Below are 18,125 nucleotides of genomic sequence, written 5' to 3'. Positions count from 1 at the left end.
CAGTACAGAAGAAAAAGATTACTTTTCCTTACAGCACATAATTCACTTATGGAATGGGGGGCTGTTCTAAATGTATTTAATAAATCATAACTCTCCTTGGAGGGAAAGGGAACAAAAAAGAAATAAATGTCAATTTTATAGTTAAACAAATATGATAAATGACTGCATAGCTTTGAAAGATACCTTTTAGGGATTGTAGTGGTTTTTGAAGACAAAGCCGGCAAGCAGGTTCACATTGAATTCATGCAAAATACAAAGGTGCAATCTTGGGTGTGTAGCAATGGACTCTTCTGCTTCTACCCATCCCCAAAGCTTTACTTTTTGTCCAAAACCTGATGGCCACAAATCTATTGTACAATGCTCCAACTTTCCTCCAATGCCCCCCCCCGGAAAAAAAAATCTGGGGGCCAATATTATGAAGAGCTTTTCTACTGCAGTATAAACCTGGCTGAGTAGTTTGATCATCAGTGGAAGAACTCTACCACTGAAGTAAGTTGGGAGGCCACTTGGGAGAGGGGCTTTTTGGTGGTGATGCCCTATCTCCTTGAATCTATTCAGCTGGTGCCTACTCATTTTGATTTTCAGATTCCAAATGAAGACACTTTTATTTGCCTGGGCATTTCCTTTTGTTTTGATGCCCTTTGATTGCCCTTTGATTGTGTAGCTTTTTAAACTGCTGGATGCTCTCTTTTTAAACTGCTGGATGCTCTCTGGAGAGCCAGTTTGGTGTAGTGGTTAAGTGTGCGGACTCTTATCTGGGAGAACCGGGTTTGATTCCCCACTCCTCCACTTGCACCTGCTAGCATGGCCTTGGGTCAGCCATAGCTCTGGCAGAGGTTGTCCTTGAAAGGGCAGCTGCTGTGAGAGCCCTCTCCAGCCCCGCCCACCTCACAGGGTGTCTGTTGTGGGGGAGGAAGGTAAAGGAGATTGTGAGCCGCTCTGAGACTCTTCGGAGTGGAGGGCACGATATAAATCCGATATCTTCTTCTTCTTCTTCAACTGATATGGTTGTTTGAAATAGTAATTTCCTTGTGCACTGCCTCAAGAACGCTTCTGCTGAAAGTCCACATAAAAATATCTTCAATTCCAAAGTCTTCCATTCCATCTGATTTTTATCAGGTTCTCTGAGAAATAGCCAGTTCCCATAAGATATTTTCATACAGAAAGGAAACTATAATGTGAACCATTACTTAAAAGATTGGTTTACCCCATTTCCCTCCAGACTAGTGTTGATGCAGGAGAAATGATTTTATCATACAAAAGTGACATGATCAAGCATTGTCTTGTTTTATTGACTGACAGAGGTCATCTAACGATCTTTTTTTAAAACTGCCACAAAAGAAAATCTATACAGAGACAGCAAAATTGCATGATTCTGGTTTTATTATTAATTACAACTAACAAGGATGCCTATGAAGCTGAGGGGATAGGGAAAGTGTGTGAAAATTGTGGGGAGTACAGAAGGAAAAGTGGGGTAGGTGAGGAGGGGGGGAGAAAGAGCCAGTTGCACAGCCCATCTGATGTTTTCCTCCTTACACAGCTGAGATTCAGACACAGCAAATCTCTGTGGCAGGAGAGGGTTAAGGACATTGCGAATGGCTCACACTCTTCACGTAGTCGGACCTTTCATGCGTCACCTTGCAGGAGAAACGCTGATGACTTTCCCACTTTGTGGGATCCACCGTCAGGTAACTGCTGGCCATGTACTTGTCGTTGTGCTTAATCGGCTTGGTCGTCTCCACACCGGTAGAGATAATGGTGCCATCAGCCTCCCAGGTGACTGTGATGGCAGGTGGATGGAAGTCTTGCATCAAACAGACCAGGGTGGCCTTGTTTTTGCTCTCCTTCTCTTCTGTGGATGGAGGGAAGAGGTGCACTATGGGAGGGGATGCTGGCTGACCTGTAAGGAAGATTGGAGAGGGTTAGCTGTGTGAGTTTGTTACAGCCAAAGTAGCGCTTTGCTGAATTAGGCTAATTATTTATTTTATCCACTATCTTCTTTCACTGGCATGTTAGTCGCTCTGTGTTCATGGCCCTCCCCCTGTGGTAGAAGCTTTCATTGGACACAAACATGATATATCACAAGAGCTAAAGGGAATCTCCGAGAAACCTCAGCTTCTGACCTGAAACTTATCTCTTTTTCAACAAAAGAGCTTGAGAGGGAGACCTCAGTATCCTTCTGTACTTTGTTGAGAACTCCCTTAATACAAGGGTTTTCTTCTAAGCTGCACACACTGGGAAGCGATATGATATTGTTGTCTCTAAGCACTGATAAGAACCAGACATAGAACAACAAAACCATATTTTTCAAACAACACATGACTGAGTTGTGGAAATCACTGCCACTGGATATGCTGATGGCCACTAGCTGAGGTAGTTTTAAAAGGGGGCTGGGAAACATTGTGGAGGAGAGTTTCCCTCAAAAGCTGTTAACCACAATGGTGCGATGGGACTGCCATGTTCAGAGACAGTGTACCTCTGACTGCCAGTTGCTATGGAGCAGATAAGAAGAAGATTGTAAATTTATACCCCGTCCTTCTCTCTGAATCAGAGTCTCAGAGCAGCTTACAATCTCCTTTATCTTTCCCCCCAACAGACTCCCTGTGAGGTAGATGGGGTTGAGAGAGCTCTCAAAAGCCATTTCAAGGGCATCTCTATGACAGCTATGGCTAACCCAAGGTCATTCCAGCAGGTGCAAGCGGAGGAGTGGGGAATCAACCCTGGTTCTCCCAGATAAGAGTCCGCACACTTAACCACTACACCAAACTGTCTGTCTGTCTGTCTGTCTGTCTGTCTGTCTGACTATCTATCTATCTATCTATCTATCTATCTATCTATCTATCTATCTATCTATCTATCAGATGATAGATAAATAGTTCTATCCATCCATCATCTATCTATCTATCTATCTATCTATCTATCTATCTATCTATCTATCTATCTATCTATCTATCTATCATCAGATAGATAGATAGATAGATAGATAGATAGATAGATAGATAGATAGATAGTGGCAGATGAGGTTCAAGGTGGCCAGATGCAAAGTAATGCACACTGGGGCCAAGAATCCCAGTTACAAATACAAGTTGATGAGGTGTGAACTGGCAGAGATTGACCAAGAGAGAGATCTTGGGGTTGTGGTAGATAACTCACTGAAAATGTCAAGACAGTGTGCGATTGCAATAAAAAAGGCCAATGCCATGCTGGGAATTATTAGGAAGGGAATTGAAAACAAATCAGCCAGTATCATAATGCCCCTGTATAAATCGATGGTGCGGTCTCATTTGAAATACTGTGTACAATTCTGGTCACCGCACCACAAAGAGGATATTATAGCATTGGAAAAAGTGCAGAAAAGGGCAACTAGAATGATTAAAGGTTTGGAACACTTTCCCTATGAAGAAAGGTTAAAACACTTGGGGCTTTTTAGCTTGGAGAAACGTTGACTGCGGGGTGACATGATAGAGGTTTACAAGATTATGCATGGGATGGAGAAAGTAGAGAAAGAAGTACTTTTCTCCCTTTCTCACAATTCAAGAACTTGTGGGCATTCAATGAAATTGCTGAGCAGTCAGGTTAAAATGGAAAAAAGGAAGTACTTCATCATCCAAAGGGTGATTAACGTGGAATTCACTGCCACAGGAGGCGGCGGCGGCTACAAGCATAGCCAGTTTTAAGAGGGAATTGGATAAAAATATGGAGCAGAGGTCCATCAGTGGCTATTAGCCATAGTATATATATATGTGTGTGTGTATACACACACACACATATTGGCCACTGTGTGACACAGAGTGTTGGACTGGATGGGCCATTGGCCTGATCCAACATGGCTTCTCTTATGTTATGTTCTTATCTGTCATCTAACTTAAGCCCCATATTATGTAGCCTGGATCAGACCAACTTCATTTTTCTCCGGTTCCCAATGAGCACTCTGTGCTAACCAAAGCTGCATTACTAATCATCACTGGAGCAGACCAACCTTTGAGTCCTGTCTTCCACTGCACTTGAATATTTGTGGGGTCCATGCCTTGATCTTTCCTAGCTAGTCCAGAAATACAGGTTTTCCCCAGCAAATACCTTATATCAGGGATGGCCAACGGTAGCTCTCCAGATGTTTTTTGCCTACAACTCCCATCAGCCCCAGCCAGCATGGCTGATGGCTGGGGCTGATGGAAGTTGTAGGCAAAAAAATATCTGGAGAGCTACCGTTGGCCACCCCTGCCTTATACCCAATAGTCACCTCCATTAAATCTGTCATAGCAAGGAGATACCAAAAACCAAGTTCTCCACCCACACCAGTGTAGGCATCTGGAACCAGTCTACAGTGAGGCACTAAAGATGTCCCGGGACTGTACCACTTTAGAGTTGACAGTGAGGAATCACATGATGCACAACCCTGCTCCCAACAAAAAGATTCATATGCTTCAAAAATGTCAAGGGGAAGACTTTGTTCTTTTAAGGCCAGTTTTTCATGTGGAAGGACATTTTTACATGGAGAAATAGTCAATCATGGGATTTCCCCACCCACCAGATGTCTCAAGTAGTATCTCAAGACACAGATTTATTACTCCACTGAGAAGGCAATCTTTGTTTCACTACAGAATCTCTAAGGATTGTTGGGCTGAAATGTTAGATTCAGTTCTGGTGACACCTTAAAGTACAACAAAAGCTTGAGGGTAGGACCTTTTCAGAGGTGAAGCTCCCTGAACCAGACGCTTGAAAATTTATCCCTTGAAACTCTTATTGTTCTCTCAGGTGCTACTGGGCTCAAATCTACCTGCTCTATGGCAGACCAATGCAGCTACCCTGTAAAACTGTCTTGCTGGGTTGAAATGTGGGGAAATATTTTTAAAAAGAGCGGTTGCGGTCATGAAAATTAAACAATTACACTATCGTGCAAAATACTCTCATGCTAATTTTTTTTAACACAGTTGCTTTGTAGACAGATTTTGTGGAGTAGAAAAATCATGGCTTGCCTATGTATTCAATGAAAAAACTATTTCAACAAATGCAAACAAGAATCCATCATGATTGGTAGGCACAGCTATTGCATTTCGGAGAAATACAACATAGGCCTGTAGGTCCTCAAAGACTGAGAGAACTAATACTGTAAAATAGATTAGCAGACTAGAGCTCTCTCGATGAAATGTGTGTAATGTATCCTCAGGTACATTTCATTCACAGTGAATCCTTGAATTTAATAAGCCTTTGTAAGTATAGGCCATTTTGTCAGAAATTGGCAGATTTATTTATCAACTGGTAAAGAGAATCTCTCTCTCTCATTCTTTCTCTCTTCCCATGAAGGATAAAACTTAATGCGTCTAATATTTATGCCAGGTGCTTTCACACCTACTGAATAATCTACTTTCAATCCACTTTCAATGTGCTTCGGCAATAGTTTGCAAATGGATTTGCCCATTTTACACATTAAAGTCCACTTGCAAAGTGGATTGAAAGTGTATTGTTCAGTGCATTAAAGAGCACCACCTTCTCTTAGTCGTTAAGTCACCATAAGAACTTCATTTTTGTTTGTTTCTGCTAGTCTACACCGTTATAATTAGTTGCTAGACTTTTTATCTGTGTATAAGATGAAATTCACACAACCTATTTGATTCAGTAGAACCCCACTGACTTCAACAGGACTCCTTTCAGAGATGGTGGGTTGAAGTTTTACAGTGTGATTCTCAGAATAATCACTTCAAGTAAATCTAATTTCCCATTCTGTTTTGTATCATTCAGAATGGCAAGATCATCTTTATGTACATCTAAGTCAACCAAGAAACATTTTCAGACTCTCAGTGGTGTTTTTAAGCAAACCGAGAGCCTGGGTGATTTGGATCTCTCAGTTTTCAAGCAGGTTGATTCTTTTATCTCACTCTGCTATTAAAATCATTTACAAATCTGATAACAGAATTAGAAAATAATCTAGTCCACCTGGACAAATTTGCAATCCGTAAAGGGATGTTGGTCACCTAGACAGCTCAAGTCCGTCCTCTGGAACACTCTTCAGTGTTCTGCCATCAAGAAAGCTGAGGTAAGAGTCTGAATTTAGTGCCCCAAAGAGATTTTCCAGAGTTTGTGCCCATTTTCTTCTCCCCAGAAAAGTGATGGGAAAACCTTGATTCTTTTTTGCTGTCTTTCAAATATGAGGAGTCAGGGAGAAGAGGGGGAAAAATAGTAAAAAGGGGTTGAAACATTTTACTCTGATAATCTGGTGATGCTGGAAAATTTGGTTCCTATGAAAGAATCAGTGTGGCTACAAGGAGAGAAACCCCGAGGTCCACTTTGAGTCAGAGAGAGAAAAGAGGCAAAAACCATAAAATTTTCAGAAAATGACAAGTGAGAAAGAATGATTCGAGAGAAATGCAGTGACTTACCAGTGACGGTCAGCTGGGTCCCTCCTCCGAAGACAACCCACAGTGATACGAGGCTGTACAAAAACCTATCACCAGTTCTCAACACACATTACATATTGGAAGAGAGATGTCAATGGAAGCAGTGTTGCATTTTCTCTAAGGAATCTTTTTCTATTTCTGAAGAAGATATAGTGAATGGAATTTTTAAAAATGATATACTTACCTGGCTACTTTCTGAGACCAGAAGATGAAAGTCCTGTTAGCTGCTCCTAAGTATGTCAAGCACACATCCTTACCTGACTCTGATTCAGTTCCATTAGGGACTGGCAGGATCTTTCTAAGCCCTTTTTGCTGAGAATCCAGAAAAACCTTCCTATTTTCTGGGGGAGCTCTGTCTTGGCCTTTAGCATCCGTATAGACAGGCTACTAGCTCCACATGCATTCCAGTGACTGTGCTACTCCATCGAGATTGTTCCATGTTATAAAGCTGCTTGCAGATTCAGCCTCTCATTGCTGAAGTCCTTCCCCAATGCTCCACGCTCAAATCTCCAGGAGTTGGCAGTTTCACCCCAACCAATGGGATGGGGCATCCATTTTTAACTGGAGGCAGCATGATGGATGAAATTGTAGCGTCGGAAATGGGTCATCACAGCATGAAAAGTGTAGCATACCCACAGGTTTATTTCCAATGGCTCATTCTGGCTTGTGGATACAGAATATGTTTCTGACATGGAACCACACAAGTGAATGTGCAGGCAGTAAAGCCTTTTCTCTGCTCATATAGTTTCTTATACTTTTAAACCCAAAGCACTGGACCATTCCTTTGACTGTAAAGGTGAACTTCCTCAATCGGATGCTGTTATATCTGAACAGATTAGTTTGACTGTTTTGCAGTGGACTTACTGATTGTCTCTAGACAACGTTTGCCTAGCCTAGCATGGAATTCAGACTGAAATATATGCTTCCAGCATACACTTTTTCAAAATCTGAGAGCAAACAGATTGCACTGTGTCTATGGGTTATGACTTCTCCTTTGCTTGCTGCCATCACTATGAGACATATGCTTCTGCAGGACAGGTTGTCTCTGTGGCTTCTGTAGAGGCTGGCTTATCCTGCTTTCTCTGCTCTATTACTGTCTTTATACAGTTCCTGGACTTTTCTATGTGGAGGTTATACATGGTCCATCAGTGGCAACTGCAGCCATGGTGAGTCACGGGAACCTCCATGTACAGGGACAGCAAACCTCTGCATTCCCATGAGAAGAGGCAACTTCAGGAGTATTGTTGGCCTCTGGAACCTGTTTGTTGGCCCTCCAGGGCAACTAGTTGGCCACTATGTAAGACAGGATAGCAGACTAGATGGACCAATGGTCTGATCTTGCAGGGCACATCTTATAGCTTTTATGATCTTAAGTGTCCCCAGTTGTGTGTTTCTGAACTCCCCCTTGTAGTGTTGCCAACCTCTAGGTGGGGCCTGGTTACCTCTAGGATTTACAGCTGATCTCCAGACTACTGAGATCAACTCCCCAGGAGAAAATAGCTGCCTAGGAGGAGGGGATCTATGGCATTTTGAGGTCCTTCACCAAAGCCCACCCTCCCCAAGCTCCAATGCCCAAATCTCCAGAAGTTGGCAGTTGTGTTGTAAAGTGCACACAGATGCATTTTATCCTTCTGTGCAAAGAACGTATTAAGAGTTTTAATAAAGATATGTGTGTAATAAAGAAACGTGTGAGGAGAGCCAGTTTGGTGTAGTGGTTAAGTGTGCCGACTCTTGTCTGGGAGAACCGGGTTTGATTCCCCACTCCTCCGCTTGCAGCTACTGGAATAGCCTTGGGTCAGCCAGAGCTCTCACAAGAGTTGTCTTTGAAAGGGCAACTGCTGTGAGAGTCCTCTCAGGCCCACCCACCTCACAGGGTGTTGTTGTGGGGGAGGAAGGTAAAGGAGATTGTGAGCTGCTCTGAGACTTTGAGATTCGGAGTGCAGGGTGGGATATAAATCCAGTATCTTCTTCTTCTTCTAAATATTTGTTCATGTCTTATGGCTCTCAAACATCTGATGTTTATTTTGTGTGATACTTATGTTAAACAAGTTTAGCTGCCCCTGCTATATGGCATGGGACATATAGGCAAGCTAGTAGCTACTATAATGCTGTTTTCTAGTTTCTTCTTCATTGACTCTGATTAGGCCTTACATTGGAATGGAATCAGCTATGAGAAGCAGTACTCATTTCAGGAACAAATGCAATCTTAAGAACACTTAACTGGGAATAAGCCTTTAATAAATAATACGGAGTAGCATTCTGAGTAGACTTTGTTAGCTTTGCTGTCTTCCAGTGCTTGTGAGAAGAGCACGACATGGTTTTCTGTTCTGGCTTGTGTTATTTCTTTATTTACACCCCACTTTCCTCTCCAATGGCAACCCAAATGGGCTTATAGCCTTCTCTCCTCCATTTTATTCTCACAACAACCCTGTGAGGTAGGCTGGAATTTTTCCCATTAACAGGAAACTTGGGGGCCTTGTCATTCAATGACTGCATTGCCTATTTCAGTAGCCCCAAATTTGGACAGAATTATCTTTGTGGGATTAATTCTTAGAGCTGATTCATTAATCTGATTTATTAACTATGGGATGGTTTTGACCATGCCTCATGCAGAGATGGTAAATACAGAGAAATGCCGCTCCCATTCTCATAAAACCAGGACAAAGGGATACCCAATTAAATTGATTCAGGATAGGAGAAAGAGATTACTTTTTCAAACAACACATAATTCACTTATGGGATGGGGGGGCTGTTATAAATGTTTTTAATAAATCATAGCTCTTCTTGGAATTAAAGGGGGCAAAAAGAAATAAAAGTCAATGTTATGATTAAACAAATAAGATAAATGACTGTACCTCTGAAAGATACCTTTTAGGGATTCTAGTGGTTTTTGAAGACAGAGCTGGTAAGCGGGTTCGCATTTAATTCATGCTAATACAAAGGTGTGATATTGTGTACATAGCAATGGACTCTTCTGCTTCTATTCATCCCCAAAGCTTTACCTTTTTGCCAAAACCGATGGCCACAAATCTATTGCACAATGCAAGAACTTTCCTCCATAGACCCCTGAAATCTGGAAGCCAATCTCTTGAAGAGCTTTTCTGCTCCAGTATAAATCTGTTTGGGTATTTAAATAATCAATGGGAAAAGTCCACGGTGTGCTCCTACTTGCTGAAGAAAGGTGGGAGACCATTAGGGACAGGGCCCGTTGGTTATGGCACCTTGTCTACGAAATGTTAACCTTGCGCCTATTCAGCTGCTGCCCACCCCTTCTGATTTTTAGATTCCAAATGAAGATACTTTTATTTGCCTGTGCATTTCATTTCGTTTTGATGCCCTCTGATTGTAATTTACTGTGCTGTGTGGCTTTTTAAATTGCTAGATGCTGTCTTTCAACTGATGTGATTGTTTGAAATGGTAATTTTTTGGTTATTGTGCACTTCCTCAGAAAGGTTTCTGCTGAGAGAGGCCTCATAAAAAATATCTTCAAACCCCCAGCAAATCATGCAGTCTTTAATTCAGTCTGGTTTTATCAGGATCTCCAAGGAATAGCCAGTTTCCACATGATATTTTCGTACGGAGACCATAATGTGAACAGTTGCTTAAAAGTTTAGTTTCCTCCTTTCCACTCCAGATTGGTGGTGATGCAGGATAAATGATTTTAGCATACAAAAGTGGCATGATCAAGCATGGTCTTGTTTTATTGATTGACAGAGGTCGTCTAACAATCTTTTTATAAACTGCCACAAAAGAAAATCTATACAGAGACAGCAAAATTGCATGATTCTGGTTTTATTATTCTTTAAAACTAACAAGGATGCATATGAAGCTGAGGGGAAAGGGAAAGTGTGTGAAAATTGTGGGGAATACAGTAGGGAAAGTGGGGTAGGTGAGGGAGGGACACAAAGAGCCAGTTGCACAGCCCATCTGAAGTTTTCCTCCTTACACAGCTGAGATCTGGACACAGCAAAGCTCTGTGGAAGGAAAGGGTTAAGGACATTGCGAATGGCTCACACTCTTCACGTAGTTGGTTCCTTTGTGCGTCACCTTGCAGGAGAAACTCTGATGACTTTCCCACTTCGCAGGATCCACTGTCAAGTAACTGCTGGCCATGTACTTGTCGTTGTGCTTAATCGGCTTGGTTGTTTCCACCCCTGTAGAGACAGGGCTCCCATCAGCCTCCCAGTTGACTGTGATGTCAGGTGGATGGAAGTTATTCACCAAACAGACCAGGGTGGCCTTTTGTTTGCTCTCCTTCTCTTCTGTGGATGGAGGGAAGAGGTGCACTATGGGTGGGGATGGTTGTTGACCTGTGAGGAAGATTGGAGAGGGTTAGCTGTGTGAGTCTGTTATGGCCAAGGCAGAGGATGGAGCAGAAGAACCTAAGAAGAGCCCTGCTGAATAGAACTAATTATCCATTTAGTGCAGCATCTTCTTTCCCTCACTAGTGTATCAGTTGCCCTGCAGACAGGGCATTGAGGACATGACCCTCCCCCGATGTTGGCTGGGCCTCTTTTAATATTTATTGTGGTAGAAGCTTTCATTGGACACAAACCTGATACCACCAAAACTACAGGGAGTCTCCCAGAACTCTTCTTAGCTGCTGACCTGAAACTATTTTTTTCCACAAATGTGCTTGAGAGTGAGGCCTTAGTATGTTACAACATTCATACACTTATGATTGCATTGTTTAGGACTCAGTTAATATATGGGTTTTTCTTTTGATCACACATATTGCAAATAGATACGGTACTGTTATCTCTAAGAACTGAGACAAAATATATGAAACTTTCATATGACTTTCTTGTGGAACATAATAAGCTTACATGAAATTGACAACACGGCTATTCTGGGTTTCTTTTTATCCCAGAGTTGATTGACATCTTGATGTTATACACTGAATACAGACATATGGAAAAGACACTTAGAAAACTGTTTATCTTACTCATGTAATCCAGTAAGAGAGATGAAAGGCTCTGGCAGCAGGTTCAGGACATAATTTCAGGGGAATAAAAAGTGAGACAAAGTTTCCCTAACGCCACCTCTGCTCCTTAATAAGGAGACTGTGGTCCAAAATGTGCTGCCAACACTTTCAGCGGCCTATCTACAGTCAGAATTATTGGCACCAACCAGGTAGTGAGGCAGAAGAGAAGACAGCTAAATAGGCGAGGAGAAAGGACAGCAAGGAGGTTAAGACTATTTCCACAGGAGAATCAGGATCCGGCTTCTTGCTGTTGATAAGAACCAGGCTTAGAACAGACCAAACCATGTTTCTTCACACCTCATGTGGTTGAGTTGTGGAAATCACTGCCGCTGAATATGTTGATGGCCGCTAACTCTGAGGTGGCTTTGAAAGGAGACAGGACAACTTGGTAGAGGAGAGGTTCGCTCAGTGGCTATTAGACACAATGGTTCAATGGGACCACTGTGTTCAGAGGCAGTCTACCCCTGAATGCCAGTCACTGTGGAGCAGCAACAGAGAGCAGCTAATGGAAAATGCAGCTTTGAACTTTCCACTGCTTGAGAAAAGCTCTGGGAAGCTGAGAAAAGTAAAACATCCAGAACTATTGCAATTAAAATGAAAAGGACTGGATTTAAACGGCTGGAAGTTTGATTGTGGTTGCAATAGATGTATTAAAATCTGCTTAAACACAACCATTCTGATTCAACTGATTTGTGGAGTGCATCTTTTGAGCACAATCCAGCTAAACTTAACCCTCTTCAAAGTCCTGTCATTGTTGGCATCTGTGTTCTGCTGTTGAAATAAACAAAACGAATCAGGAAGTAAGTGTTTGATATCAAAAGTTAGAACCCCAGGTGATGAACAAGGGGTCCTTGATGTAGAGGGAGGATATGAGATGGGAGGGGGCAGAGAAAAGGAACAAAACAGTATAAAATCCCTAAGGAAGGAACACAGAATTCTGTTAACCCATCACTTTGTGATCAGCGAAAACCCTCCCATTGAGTCTCCTTCCTGGTATTGTTTGCTGAACCTGTGGACTAGAAACCCACTTTTAAAAAATCCAGACTTATCAGAATGCTGAATTGCATGCAACAATGCACTGAAACCAAACCACAAATAATTGTGATTTAAAATCCAGCTAGTAAAACTTAATCTGAAGTTGCCACTGGTCATATTACACTAGCTAAAGCACAAAGCACTGTTCCAAACAAGACCAAAAGATCACAGTGCAGTTTGAGCTGCTCGTTCCAAGTGTTTGATTGGCAGAAGTTAGCAAGTGACTCTGTTGGGGAGTCTGTCACAAGAAAAAATTGCACATGCTGATTATGGCATTTTAAGCCTTTCTTAAGGGCACAGGTTAAGCCCTACCTACCTACTTACCATCTACCTGCCCATCCATCCATCCATCCATCCATCCATCCATCCATCCAACCATCCATCCATCCATCCATTCAACCATCCCATCTCATATCCATCCATCAACTGTTGACTTCCTCAACCATTACATATAGGTAGAGAGAGGATGGGGGGGGGGGGGGGGAAGGTTAAATGCCAGGAAGCTACATAAGTAACTGGAAGATAAGTATAGCTGAGATTGAATTAAAGCAGTTGGTGAAATCTGTCTGTAGCAGTTAGCATACAAACACAAGAGTTAACAAATAGATGTGAGAACTAAGTTTGAGTCCCGTGGGACCTACAAGTCCAGTAAAGTTCAATTCTGGGTATGTGAGAACTGAGAAACTCAGCATGTGTGTAGATGCACACATTCAGATATATTGAAACCAATTTCCTCTATAGGTAGAGAGATGATAGGGGTTAGTTGCCAGGAAGGGCTAACTAGAGTCACGATGCATAATGTCTGTCTGTCTGTCTGCCTTCCTGTCGGTCTGTCTCTCTCTCTTATGATATTGAAGCAGCCCTGATGGTGTGTGTGTGTGAGGGAAGAACTATCACTTCCATATTACTTAGCCTGGGTTAGACCAAGTTAACTCTTTTTCAGTTCCCACTGGACAATGAGTGTTATCCAAGCTGTGTGCCTAATAATCTCAGGAGCAGGACAATCTTTGAGTCCTGCCTTCTGCTGCATTTGAACATTTTGGGCCCTATGCCCAAGTCTTGCCTAGCCAGTCCAGGAATGCAGGTTCCCCTGGCAAACACCTCGTACCGATTTATAATCTACATTAACCGCCATAGCAAAACCCAAATTTACCTCCCACCCCAATGTAGGCTGATATATTTGCACAGTTTGCAGTGCAGTGTTAAATTTGTGAAGGGACTGTACCACTTCAGACTGTGAGGAATCACATGATGGATGTGCTCCCTGCCACCAATAAAACACATTCATACATTTTCAAAGTGTCAAGGGAAAGACTGCTTTCTTCCTCAGACGCCCATTTTCTACATGCAAGGGTGTTTTTATACAAACAGTCATCACGTGATTCCCCCATCTGTAGTCTGAAGTAGTACATCAAGATATGGATTTATTACTCCACTGAGAAAGAAAACTTTGTTTCGCTAAAGAATTTCCAAGGAGTGCTGAGTTGAAATGACATTCATTCAATTCAGCATTCTGCACTGAGGATTCTGATTTTCTGTACAACTTATTGGTGCCCATGTACAAGCAACTGCATCCCTCCCTATTCCCCCTCCATGCCCACGACTATGTGGGCAAATATCTAATTAGGAAAAAAGAGCTGTTGCTGCCATGAAAATGTTTGTGGGTAATATTCTCATGCAAAAATTTGATCACATAGTCCTTCTGTAGACAAATTGTGTGGAGTAGGAAAAGTTATGGCTCACTTTGTTTAGGTATTTAAAACTATTCTGACAAATGCAAACAAGAATCCATCAATTTGTGTGACATGATAATTGGCAGATATAGTTATTGCAGCTCTGGAAAATACAATATCTGCATATAGCTCCTAAAGAATAGAGAACTAATACTGCATTATGGATTAGTAGACTAGAGCCCTCTTGAAGAAATATAACCTCTTAAGAACATAACAGAAGCCTTGTTGGATCAGGCCAACGGGCCATCCAATCCAACACTCTGTGTCACACAGTGGCCAAAAAACCCAGGTGCCATCAGGAGGTCCATCAGTGGAGTCAGGACACTAGAAGCCCTCCCATTGTACCCCCCCCATCCCAAGAACCAAGAATACAGAGCATTACTACTCCAGGCAGAGAGTTCCATCAATACCCTGTGGCTAATAGCCACAGATGGACCTCTTCTCATATGTTTATCCAATCTCCTCTTGAAGTTAGCTATGTTTGTAGTTATCACCACCTCCTGTGGCAGTGAATTCCATGTGTTAATCACCCTTTGGGTGAAGAAGTACTTGCTTTTATCTGTTCTAACCCAACCACTCAGCAATTTCATTGAGTGCCCACAAGTTCTTGTATTGTGAGAAAGGGAGAAAAGTACTTCTTTCTCTACCTTCTCTATCCCATGCATAATCTTGTAAACCTCTATCATGTCCGTTGATGTTTCTCCAGGCTAAAGAGCCCCAGGTGTTTTAACCTTTCTTCATATGGAAAATGTTCCAACCCTTTAATAATTCTAGTTGCCCTTTTCTGCACTTTTCCCAATGCTGTAATCTCTTTTTTGAGGTGTGGTGACCAGAACTGTACACAGTACTCCAAATGAGGCTGCACCATTGATTTATACAGGGGCATTATGATACTGGCTGATTTGTTTTCAATTCCCTTCCTAATAATCCCCAGCATAGCTCTGGCCTTTTTTATTATAGTTGCACACTGTCTTGACATTTTCAGTGAGTTATCAACCATGACCCCAAGATCTCTCTGTTGGTCAGTCTCTGCCAGTTCACACCCTATCAAGTTGTATTTATAATTAGGATTTTTGGCTCCAATGTGCATTACTTTGGCCAAATTGGCCAAATTGAACCTCATTTGCCATGTTGACGCCCACTCACCCAGCCTCAATAGATCCCTTTGGAGTTCCTCACAATCCTCTCTGGTTCTCACCACCCTGAACAATTTAGTGTCATCTGCAAACTTAGCCATTTCACTGCTTACTCCCAACATTAATGAACAAGTTAAATGAAAATGAATTAAGAAAAAGCATCAGACCCAGTACTGAGCTCTGCAGTACCCCCACTGCTTACCACCCTCCACTCTGAAAATTGCCCATTTATACTCACTCTCTGTTTCCTATTAATTAGCTGGTTTTGTATCCACAAAAGGACTTGTCCGTTTATCCCATGACTATTGAGTTTACTTAGGAGGCTTTGATGAGGAACTTTATCAAAAGCTTTCTGGAAGTCAAGGCAAACAACATCTATTGGGTCCCCTTTGCCCACATGTTTGTTCACCCCCTCAAAGTACTCTGACAGGTTAGTGAGACAACATCTTCCCTTACTGAACTCATGCTGAGTCTTCCTCAATAACTTCCTCAATAACTCATCAGTGTGCCTACTAATTCTCTCTTTAATAATGGTTTCCACCAACTTTCCTGGTATCAAAGTCAGACTGACTGGCCTATAGTTTCCCGGATCTCCTCTGGAACCCTTTTTAAAGATGGGGGTGACATTTGTTACCTTCCAGTCCTCAGGAATGGAGGCAGATTTTAATGAAAAATTAAATACATTTCAGATACATAGATGTATTTATTCATATTAAATCCTTGAATTTAATGAGGCATAACTTTTTATAAGTATATATCAGAAATTGGCAGATATTTTTGTTAGCGGCTAAAGAATGTCCTGTCTGTCTGTCCACCTGTCTTACTCTTACAGATAAAACTGCATATATCTAATAATTATGCTAGGTGCTTTCACACATGTTGAGTAATATACTTTCTATCCACTTTTGTTTGCAAGCAGATTTTGCCATTTCGCACAGTAAAATCCACTTGCAAAGTGGATTGGAAGCAGATTGAAAGTGCATTATTTGGTGTATTTGAAAGCACCGTGTGAAACAGCAAAATCTGCTTGCAAATAATTGTCAAAGCACATTGAAAGTGGATTGAAAGTACATTGAGCCATTAAGTGACTAAAAGACCTTTTTTCGTTTGTTTCTGCAGTGACAATCTACAAAGACTACCTGTTTGGAATTTGTCACTAGACTTTGGATCAGTATTTAAGACTGCAATTCACAAGCTATTTATTGTAGTCCAGCCCCTCTGACTCTAATAAGAATCCTTGCAGAGAGTGTGGGCTGAAAGTTTATAGTATAATTCTTGGAATAATCACTCCAAGGAAATCAAGTTTTCCATTCTGTTTTAATTTTGTGCCCTTCAGAATGGCAGCATCAGCTTTACATACATCTGAGTTAATTAAGAAACATTTGCAGGTTCTCAGTGGTATTTTTAAGTGGACTGAGAGCCTGGGTGATTTGGATTGCCCAGTTTTTCAGCAGATTGATCCCTTATATTACTCTACCATTTAAATCATGCTCAAAGTCTAATAACAGAAGTAGAAAATAAACCAGTTCAACTGGGCAAATTTGCAATTCTTACATGATATAGGCTCACTAGAACTACTACATTTCAAAGTTCCTACTCTGGAACACTCTTCAGTATTCTGTCATTCTCTGATATCAGAGTCTGAATTTAGCCCCTCAAAGGGATTTTCCAGAGTTTGTGCCCATTTTCCTCTCTCCAGAAAATGTGCAGGAAAAACCTTGATTCTTGCCAGTTGGCGGTCTTTTAAAGTTGAAGAGTAAGAGAGAAGAGAATGGTAAAAAGGGGTGAAAATTTCTACTCTGGTAGTCTGGTGATGCTGGAAAATTTGGTTCCTACAAAAGAACCAATGCAGATACAAATACAGAACCCTGAGGTTCCCTTGTAGTCGGAGAGAGAAAAAAGGCAAAAAATCATTGAATTTTCAAAAAATGACAAACGAGAAGGAAAGATTTGGGAGAAATGCAGTGACTTACCAGTGACAATCAGCTGGGTCCCACCTCCGAAGATCCACCACAGTGACACAGGGCTGTACAAAAACCCATTACCAGTTCCTGGCAGAGAGAAGCCTTTGACACCCATTCCAGATGGGAAGTCACAAATCCACAGGACAATAATTAATTAGAAGAATTATTTTCCATTTTCAAGGAAGCCGTAGTTAATGTTTTTTTTTTTTTTTTTTAAGATACACTTGCCTGGCTGTTTCCTTGGACTGGAAGACCAACGTCCCATTAGCTGTTCCTAAGAATATTAAGTAGCCACATTCTTATTGCATGTTACCTGGATCCAATCTTTTAAAGGGAATCAGCTCTATTAGGAATTGGCACAATCCGTCCATGCCTTGAGAAGAATTGTGTATGTTTCCAGGGAGTTCTCTCCCAGCTCATAATACTGGCATGCAAATGTTTATGGCTCCACATACATTCTGCTTATCATTCCACTCCTTGGAAATGGAAGTTTCTAGGACCATCCATGTCAGAAAACCTCTTGGAAGTTCAACATCCCTGTGGGCACTGCAGTCCTCTGCTTGGAGTCCATTTTAGAATGCTGGAACTTGAACTGAAAAACCTAGCCACTGGTTTGACACCAGTGGTGTATCTACTTTATTGAATTTGGAATATTATTTTTAAAAGAAGACTCAGAAGTGATTATGTAAGCAGTGAAGCTCTATCTGTTCTCAGATAGTTTTTTTTTAATAAACTCAAGGCACTGGAGCATTCCTTTGACTATAAATATGAACTTCCCTAATTCACTGCTTGTACTTGTCTACCTTGGGGAAATGAGGTGTATTGTTTTAAAATGTTGGTGGTTTTAGACATGGGAGAGTTACCTCTGAATTCCACCA

General features: G+C 41.6%; 2 gene segments (V, D, J or C); both read right to left on the bottom strand.

The window, feature by feature from the left end:
• Positions 1-1,263: 1,263 nt before the first annotated feature.
• Positions 1,264-8,711, bottom strand: LOC132579016 (immunoglobulin lambda constant 7-like). The segment is given in 3 exon segments: positions 1,264-1,900; positions 6,378-6,442; positions 8,644-8,711. Coding segments are annotated over 3 exon segments (453 nt in total).
• Positions 8,712-10,070: 1,359 nt separating this feature from the next.
• LOC132579015 (immunoglobulin lambda constant 7-like) lies at positions 10,071-17,362 on the bottom strand. The segment is given in 2 exon segments: positions 10,071-10,705; positions 17,257-17,362. Coding segments are annotated over 2 exon segments (426 nt in total).
• Positions 17,363-18,125: the final 763 nt, after the last annotated feature.

Source organism: Heteronotia binoei, chromosome 11 (assembly GCF_032191835.1).
Source record: "Heteronotia binoei isolate CCM8104 ecotype False Entrance Well chromosome 11, APGP_CSIRO_Hbin_v1, whole genome shotgun sequence".
Taxonomy (NCBI): Eukaryota; Metazoa; Chordata; class Lepidosauria; order Squamata; family Gekkonidae; genus Heteronotia; species Heteronotia binoei.
The sequence above is the reverse complement of the archived record's forward strand: the minus strand, read 5'-3'. Positions and strand labels throughout refer to the sequence as shown.